We start from the raw sequence: 9,598 nt of genomic DNA, 5'->3' as shown, positions 1-9,598 counted from the left end.
ACACAGTTTAACTGTAACGGACGTTTTTTTTTTTAAATTATTTAAATAAACAGGTCAGGTGGTCAGAGAGCGGCACTCCAACTCAGCAATGCGCATGTGCAAACCATGCTTAATTTAATAAAATTGCTTTGATCAAATGAATAAATTCAGTTTAATGTCCCGCTGCAAATCATATTGTATCCATGTAAAAAAAATGGATTCAACCATAAATATAAACTAAAACGTTTAGTTTAAATGAAAAAAACAATAATTTTAAGCTATTTCAACGACAAAATACACATTAAACGAATAACAGCAATGTTAGACTTTTTTCAGTGTGGGTGAACTAACCCTTTAACTAATAAACATGTTAAGATTTAGACACAGATGTTTCGATCATATTGATGGTACAGTAACTGATTGTTTATTGGTTGTTTTAGGTGTTGCTATGGTTATGTCAGTCAGAAGGGCTCCTCCTCTTCCTCTGATCTTTCTGCTCATGATTCATGGTTAGTGACTTATATTACAACAACACTTTGCTCTATATTAACTGATAAAAGTAATATTACAATCCCCTCATTTTCTTACTTTGCTCATTCAAAATAATTCAGCATTTGTAAAAGCAGTTACTGATGTCTTTATTGTGAAATCTGTTTCAGGGGTTTATAGTGGTCACTGCATACTGTGTATAATGAGGACATTTTTATCTGGCCAAGTGCAAATGGAACAGTTTTACAGCTAGTTGATAAAAAAAAAAAAAAAAATTCATAATGTATTTTAAGGCCCATAGTTTGTATGTCCCTGCAGCCACAATGTTGCAGAAAAAGAAACCGCCAAGCAAACACTGAATTTTCCTCTAATGTTAGTATTTGGTTCTTTTTTTAAATCCAAATAATAATAATTATTGGCATACAGTAATGATACTTCAGTCAAGTCCAAACAGGGCCCGGGTATACTATTTCTTCGATGCTCTGGTCCATCTCAGCACAGTGGTGTCTGACCAGCTTTCAGGGTATACTCAACCGTGAATGAGTGCAGATGGATGAGTTCAGCACATGCACAGTACCACCAACTGTATTTGTTCTGTTTCCACATTCACCTGTTGTATATGCGGACAGCCAAAATATACTTTGGGCTGTGTACATTCCGCAGCAGTCCGCATACAGTCTGCATGACACTATTTTCATCAACAGAAGAGTCTGGGGACATCCACACATGCCTTCTGCATGCAACCTAATTTTTGTGTCCGTGTGGACGGTCTGTTTACAACAGCACAGGTGTAAGGTGCATGTGTCAAGAGTATACTTTGAAAGCTGCACGGACACATCTGTGCATGAGATGGAGAGTAATTTGGAAAAAGAGAAGTATACCCGGGCCTTAATGACTGATTTCTTTGCTGGTTTCAGGTCTGTCTCTGTTTATTTATGCAACAACCTCCATCAACTTCATGAAGAGCTGAAATAATTTTTCATACTCATTAGGGTTTGAGAAGATTTCTGTCATTTGTTGTTATGAGGCATCATTTTTATGTAATAAACATATTTTCATGAGTTTCCATACATTAATGTAACTTATAAAACAACATACTATTATTTGTTTCAGAGGTTTCTAGTGCTGATTGGGGTGTGAATTACAGAGATTCACACATCTGTGCACTAAAGGACTCATCAGTGATAATGAGCTGCAATTATACATACCCTACTCGATATAAGATCAAGAAAGTGTTCTGGACCAAAAACTCTGTAAAAGTTGGTAAGAAGTATCCTGATCTGTCTGAGGACCCTGAATACAGTCAGAGGCTTCAGTATCTGGGAGATAAACAGAAGACCTGCACCATCAGACTGAGTCATGTGACACAGAAGGATTCACATAAATACTATTTCAGTCTCATCACTTATAAATCTGGTTTCTGGAAAAAAAGTGTGAAATGGATTGGTGATCCAGGAGTGTCTCTGACTGTCACAGGTGATTTTGAGGTTTCACACTTCTTCTGTGCACTATGAAAAAAAAAAGTGACGTGACATACAGCCAAGTATTTTAACCCATACTCAGAATTCATGCTCTGCATTTAACCCATCCAAAGTGAACACACACCTGGAGCAGTGAACAGCCATTTATGCTGTGGCACCCAGGGAGCAGCTAAGGGTTCAGTGCCTTGCTCAAGGGCACCTCAGTCATGGTTTTGCCGGCCCAAGACTCGAACCCACAACCTTAGAGTTAGAAGACAAACCCTCTAACCATTAGGCCGAACTTCCTCATAACTGATGCTGAATAATAATCAGTTTATGACAGCAGCACTAGATATAATGTGTGTGTGTGTGTCATGTTCAGATCTTCAGGTGGAGTCTCCTGAGAATGTCACTGAAGGTCAGAATGTCAGTCTTACATGTAAAAGCAGCTGCGCTCTGACTGACAGAGCAACATTCATCTGGTACAGAAACTCAAAGCCATTAACTGAGAGAAGAGACAGAAACAATCAACTCCTGCTGCAGTCAGTCAGAAGAGAGGATGCAGGCAGATACAGCTGTGGTGTAGAGGAACACACTTACATCTCTCCTGCTGTTCAGCTCAGTGTCACATGTGAGTACAGATTCAGTCCTTTTTTCTTTCTTTCTTTCTTTCTTTCTTTCTTTCTTTCTTTCTTTCTTTTAAATTTTTACAGTTTGTGTCTGTAACTAAACTTACATTTTGTCTGTTTAAGATCCTCCAAAGAGTGTCTCATTGTCCATCAGTCCATCTGGTGTAATAGTGGAGGGAGATTCAGTGACTCTGATCTGCAGCAGTGATTCAAACCCTCCTGCAGAAATCAACTGGTTTAAAGAAGGAAGTTTTTTAAGATCTGGAAGAATCTACAGCATCTCAAAGATCAGCTCTAATCACAGTGGAGAATACAAGTGCAAGTCCAGCAATAAACATGGATGGAAATACTCTGCTGTGACTTTAAACGTCATGAGTGAGTGACTTGTGTACTTATCCCAAACGTTTCCAAAACTGAAAAATTCACAGTTTTAACCATCAAAATAGTCAGTGTCTTTTGTGTTGCCTGTCAATGGTGTAATACACTGGGTTGTCAGCACAGCTGGCGCGCACATATAGGCAAACTAGGCCTGTGGCAGCAGCACAGTCACGATGGCAAAAAGGACCGAATTTTTGTTTTATCTTTTGGCCTTTGTTTTTAATTATTGCACTCATAACAACAAGTTATTACCCTGTTAGTTATTTGAACTATAAATGATCTTTGCTTCATAGTAATGCCACACCCTCACCACCCCCCAGCTAAGAGCAGCATCAACAGTCTACATGCGATACAGCCATGCACATCCAAAAATATCACAAAAAAGAAGAAAACTATCCAGACATAAATACAATGACTTATGTCTAGTGAGTTTTAAAACCCAACACGCACTTCTGAAACGTAAGCTTTTGCTGTGGAAGCATACTGTATGTGTGTGTGTGTGTGTGTGTGAGGCAGAAAGCAGGGGAGACACAGATGGACCAACTATAGGCTAGTGTAATCTATTAAATATGCATATCCAAAACCAAGTCCTATTTCTTGTATTATTATTATTATTATTATTTTTAGGCCAGGTAACCTAGATAGGCCTCTGTCATAAAATATTTTTGATATGTCGTCCCTTTGGAATTATAAGGTTCTATCTGCATTATGAGTACACTGTAAAAAATTTCTTGTTGTTTTTACAAAAACTTTTTGGCAGCTGTGGTTGCCAGAATAATTTTGTAAAAATACAGAAAACTGTAAACACATTTACGTCAAAAACTGTTAATTTTACAATATAAAGCTGTAAATTACAAACAAGAAAATGTGAATATAAACCAGTAAATTCAACAACACACAAAATTAAATCTGTTTTGTACCTTGAAAATACTGACAACCACCATAATAATAAAGATGGTACTGTATAAGAGAAAGCCACATGAAGTATCAAAGCTCATCACAAGTAGCTTCACCACAAGCAGAAGTATATATTAACATATAGAAGGTGCACATTTATGGAAACACAAAACACCATCATGGTAACACACGTGATACTTAAATAATGCAAAAAACTTTCATTAAGCAACAGAAGTTGTAACATAAAGCTCAAATGTACATAACTGATAACAAGAACTATTTAAAAACATGATTATTTAAACAAAATACTTTCAAACGTGGAGTGTCACGCAGGGAATTCTGGGAATATCAGTTTACAGTTTTAGACTGTAAATTATACATTGATTTGTTCTTTTTTTACTTCTAAAAGCTGTATAATTAACAGAATTTTACTGTAAATTTACATTAAATGCTTTGTTAGATCTTTTACAGTTTTTCCCTGTATATAGTACGGGAACTTACTGTTAACCTATTAACAGTTTTTTTTCCGTAGCGTTTTTACAAAATTTTACAGTTAAAATTACACTTATTTTTTACAGTGTAGTTTTGAGATATTGAGCTTTAAAAATTTTGTGTTCCATAGACTTCTGTAGATAGAACCTTTTTGTTTTTTCAATAAAAAATCCCAAAATGTACACAACTTAAAATAAAACATCACATAATGTAAAAAAATTGTCACAGAATAAGAATATGTGAATAACTCAATTTTGACAAAAATGTCAGATAGAACCTTATAATTCCAAGGGGACGATGTGTCAAAGTTGGTGTCAAAAAGCGTTTCCAGAATGTTCTGAGATGATTATGATTGTTCCCTCAACCCTCATCAGGGGAAAGAACAAACTACCATTTGCTCTCTTTTTGATCCCCAAACTTTAAACTCATGGCACTACTTGCTCATTCTCAGTTGTGATTGTTTTGGGAATAGATAAATGTTTTGGACTGCCTTCCTGAGCTGACAGTGTGTGATACATTGTTGCACTGGGGCCCTGCACTTCTCGTCCGGTGTACGACGGTAACAAAATAGTACAGCAAGAGTGGCTGATTTTACCCAAATACAATAGCTAAATTGAATTTTTTTCCCATATCGCCCAGCCCTAGTAAACACCATGAAAAAACAGTGCACCATGAAATGACTACAGACTCAGGTCTCCATGCCCACCTCCGTCTGTCAGTGGATCAACAGCTTCCTGACAGACAGGCAGCAGCTAGTGAGGCTGGGAAAACTCTCATTCAGCACCTATATGATCAGCACTGGAGCACCTCAGGGCTGCTTTCTCTCCCCACTGCTCTTCTCACTCTACACTATCAACTGCACATCTAAAGACCCCTCTGTCAAGCTCCTGAAGTTTTCAGATGACACCACACTCATTGGCCTCATTCAGGACGGTGACGAGTCCGCTTACAGACAGGAGGTTAAAGAGCAGGTTGTCTGGTGCTACCTCAACAATCTGGAGCTCAACACACTCACAACAGTGGAGATGATTGTGGACTTCAGGAGAAACCCCCCTGCACTCCCCCCACTCACCATCATGGACAGCACTGTGACGGCAATGGAGTCATTCAGGTTCCTGGGAACCGCGATCTCTCAGGACCTGAAGTGGGACATATCTCTGGATAGTATTGACATGAGTATAAGTGACCATAGACTTATGACTTTTGACATAAATTTGACATCAAATTTTGTAACATCAAGCACATGGACTTCACTCTTTTTTCGACTTCTGTCTCTGAGCTTCCCACTACTAACTCTGTGGAGCACTATAATGCCATGCTTTCCTCATTTTTGGATGAGTTCACACCTGTGCGAGAATGGCTTGTTACTTTTAGGAAACCCTGTACATGGTTTACACCAGATTTATGTTTAATGAAAGCTGCCAGAAGACAATTAGAACGGCTGTACAAAAAATCTGGCCTGACAGCGCAGTCTGCTTACCATTCTGCTTTGAATACCGCACATAAGAGCTACACAGCAAAATCTCCAGTGTTAATTTAACACTCTGAGTGTGGACTCATATAAACTCTGAAGCAGTGTTAAAAGAAGAGGTGGGACAAGCAAGTCACAAGCAAGTCTTCAAGTCATATCCCAAGTCATCAAAGGGTTAAAGGTAATGAGATAATTAAGAAGTTACTAGAGTTATGATTGACCATTATTGAAGACACCTGATGTTAACAAGCAGAATCGCCAAACAAGAAAATCACAATTTGTGTGTCACCATTATAGTGGTCAGTGTTTGCTTTAGTTGGGATCTTGCCTTGTGACTTTTTAGTTTTAAAATTAGATTGGCAGGTAAAGAGCAAAAGTCATCAGGTGGTGATGATTATGTTTTAATGTAGGTGTTGTTTGACCTGAGTAACTGAACTTATTTACAGTCTTTTCTCTCAGTAAAGCTTCCATTGTTTGTTGTAATAGGTTTGATTCTACAATGAAGGATTCTCTGTTTTCTATACATTTTGTAGGCATCTCCAGCAAGCGAATCAGATTTTTTTTTTTATTAAAAAGTCTTTATTTTAGGCACACACAGATAAAAAGAATCAGCGTATGAATCTCAACAATGGTGACAAACAGCATATTCAGATAAAAAGATCTACTCTGAACATCACAAAACTAGATACTAAAAATACACATAAAACAGCAAAAATAAAATATAGTTAGAATAAAAAGTTACAAAGACAATTCAGCTCATAATTAATTCATGCCACAATGCATGTTGGGAGCCATGGATGAGTTTTTATTGGCTACAACATGATTTTTGGTGGTCACCATTGTTGTGATGCTTGTGCTGATTCTTGATGTCTGTGTGTCTAAAAATAAACAATTATTTCTTTATGTAGAACTAACTTCTAAAAACAGTGTGCAAGAGTGCTGGATATATATATATATATATATATATATATATATATATATATATATATATATATATATATATATATATATAAAAAATTTTGTATTTTTTTTTTTTGATTGATTTATGTGCACAATAAAGAAACCCCAACTCAGGCGTTCAGTTCAATTTATGACAGCTAGTTAGAAAAACACAGTCAATACCACATGATTGCCTTTGCTCTGGTCTGCCTCTATGTTATAAGTTAGTTGCCATGGCCACACAAAATATGAAGTTGATAACTGAAAGGTCAAGATCCCAACTAAAGCAAACACTGAACACTATAATGGTGACACACAAATTATGATTTTCTTGTTTGGTGATTCTGCTTGTTAACATCAGGCGTCTTCAATAATAGTCAATCATAACTCAAGTAACTTCTTAATTATCTCATTAACTTCAACTCTGCTTCAGTGTTACTTTTAATACTGCTTCAGATTTAAATGAACACTGACGATTTTGCTGTGTACATCTGCAGTGTGTATGCATTTCGTATTTTTTTAAACACCCATGTAAACGATTTCCAGCATTCACGTGGTTGCGGTCCATCAGTGCATTCCAGGAGAGTTGCGTCTGCAGCAGTGCAGCCATCGTTTATGAATAGCGGACTGCAAACGCGTCCTGTGTGAGAGCACGAATATGAGTCCGTGCTGCTTCTGCACCACAAATGTAATGCACACAGACTGCATATGCACTGCAGATGGATTATGTGTGAAACAGGTGTGCGTCTTGTCGAGGTTTCCATTGAGAAGCTTCTTAAAAAAAAAATCCCTGAAGCAAACCGGCGGCTTCAACTGCATCCATGTTAGCACGACACGTTTGGTGTGGTAATTTCACAGTAGGCATAGACACAGGTTTAAAGACTCGTTCTCGCCCCTTACAGTGCAATTCGGCATACATCCGCGCTAAAATATCAAGGTGAAAGTCATTATAGCTCGCCGATTACCGGCGATTACCGTTAATCTATTCTCAAAGTTGGGATGGGAGCTGGGTCTATACTAGGCGAGCTATGATGACTTTAACCTTGATATATATATGTGTGTTCTGTCGCTGTCATCCTGTTGCACTGCGGAAGCTTCTGTCATGAAAACAAATTCCTTGTATGTCTAATTTACAATTTACCTGGCAATAGAACTCATTCTGATTCTTCCTGTAAAAATGTGGAAGTAGTAGTTAAAGAATCAAAGCCAACAATCTTTGGTAGAATCTAGAAAGCCACAGTTGTTGGTTTTACACATCAGTCATGGACCACAATTATTATTTTTCATTTGCTGTGGATATGGTTGCCAAAAATAACCCTATAAAGCGAATGACTGTGATTGGATCATGAAAACTCCCACTGTCACTGTGTCATCAACCAATATCTCTGTTATTTATTGAGTAAGTGAAGCATAGCTGTAATACTTACATTTTGGGCCTTTAGATCTTAAACTCATTAGGGTTTGAGAAGATTATTGTTATTTTTTTGTATGAGGAATAATCTTTATGTAATAAACTTATTTTTGTGAGTTTCCATAGCTTAATGTAACTTACTAAACAACATACTATTATCTGTTTCAGGGGTTTCTAGTGCTGATTGGAGTGTGAGTTATGGACATTCACACATCTGTGCACTAAAGAACTCATCAGTGATAATGAGCTGCAATTATACATACCCTACTGGATATCAGATCAGGAAAGTGTTCTGGACCAAAAACCCTGTGAAGGTTGGTGAAGAGTATCCAGATCTGTCTGAGAACCCTGAATACAGTCAGAGACTTCAGTATTTGGGAGATAAACAGCAGAACTGCACCATCAGACTGAGTCATGTGACACCGAAAGATTCACAAAAGTACTATTTTAGTCTCATCGCTGATAAACCTGGTTTATCCAACTGGATTAAGCAGTGGATCACAACTGTTAAAGATAATGTCAAATGGATTCATGCTCCAGGAGCATCTCTTACTGTCACAGGTGACTTTGAGGTTTCACGCTTCTTCTGTGCATTTTGAAAAAAAAGTGACGTGACATACAACATACAAGTGATAAAAATGATTTTGTGGTACAGTAAATACTACATAAAAACAAATTTAATTTCTACATTAAAAATTAAGGCAAGAATTTAAAAAATAAAGTAAATTCTAGTACTCAATTTAAGCTTGTAGAAAAATTACAGTTGTAACTCATAAGTATATTTTACTTGGAAATGTTTGTTATGTTTACAAGGATTCTTTAAGTAAATATCAAAGTTATGATAATAATCATGCAATGGGAGCTAATTTTCTACTCAAAATGACCCATTCATACTCAAAACGCTATTCACTGATTGTTACCATCATTGTGTATTGTGTACCATGTACATATTGAGGTCTCTGTGTTCATTTGGCTATCTTTATTGAGTCGGCATATTATTTTAAAAGGGAGGGTGAAATGCTATTTCATGCATACTGAGTTTTTTACACTGTTAAAGAGTTGGATGCCCATGCTAAACATGGACAAAGTTTCAAAAATTAAGTTGTATGTTTGGAAGTATATTTCTGTTCCAAAAATACTCCTTCCGGTTTGTCACAAGTTTCGGAAAGTTTTTTTTTCGAGTATGGCTCTGTGTGACGTTAGATGGAGCGGATTTTCCTTATATGGGTCCTAAGAGCACGTCTGCAGGAAGAGCGCGCGCTCCTGTATAGCAGAGCACTGAGAGCACAACAGACATTCACTGATCAGAGCAAGAGCATCGCGAAATGTCACAAAAGAAGTGTGTTTTCGGTTGCCAGGGCAAGACAACCCTGCACAGATTACCAAAAGAGAAACAGCATTAAGGGACCAGTGGATGGAGTTTATTTTTACAGAGCATCAACGGAGTTGTGCA

The 9,598-nt window shown here is 37.2% G+C and overlaps 1 protein-coding gene across 8 annotated transcripts in view; it reads left to right on the top strand.

Moving 5' to 3' along the window:
• LOC113079243 (B-cell receptor CD22-like) overlaps positions 1 to 9,598 on the top strand; it is a 61,852-nt gene that overhangs the window by 23,657 nt on the left and 28,597 nt on the right. For 6 of the 8 annotated variants that reach the window (XM_026251460.1, XM_026251458.1, XM_026251463.1 and 3 more), the window contains exons 2-6: positions 420 to 488; positions 1,582 to 1,944; positions 2,311 to 2,559; positions 2,681 to 2,932; positions 8,314 to 8,706. In XM_026251460.1, the coding sequence (XP_026107245.1) occupies positions 428 to 488; positions 1,582 to 1,944; positions 2,311 to 2,559; positions 2,681 to 2,932; positions 8,314 to 8,706 (1,318 nt within the window). In that variant the 5' untranslated portion in view covers positions 420 to 427. The remainder of the gene's footprint in view (positions 1 to 419; positions 489 to 1,581; positions 1,945 to 2,310; positions 2,560 to 2,680; positions 2,933 to 8,313; positions 8,707 to 9,598) is intronic. The other 2 variants (XM_026251462.1, XM_026251465.1) reach the window with 2 other exon arrangements.

The sequence above is a fragment of the Carassius auratus genome, unplaced genomic scaffold (genome assembly GCF_003368295.1).
Source record: "Carassius auratus strain Wakin unplaced genomic scaffold, ASM336829v1 scaf_tig00027515, whole genome shotgun sequence".
Lineage (NCBI taxonomy): Eukaryota > Metazoa > Chordata > Actinopteri > Cypriniformes > Cyprinidae > Carassius > Carassius auratus.
The sequence above is the reverse complement of the archived record's forward strand: the minus strand, read 5'-3'. Positions and strand labels throughout refer to the sequence as shown.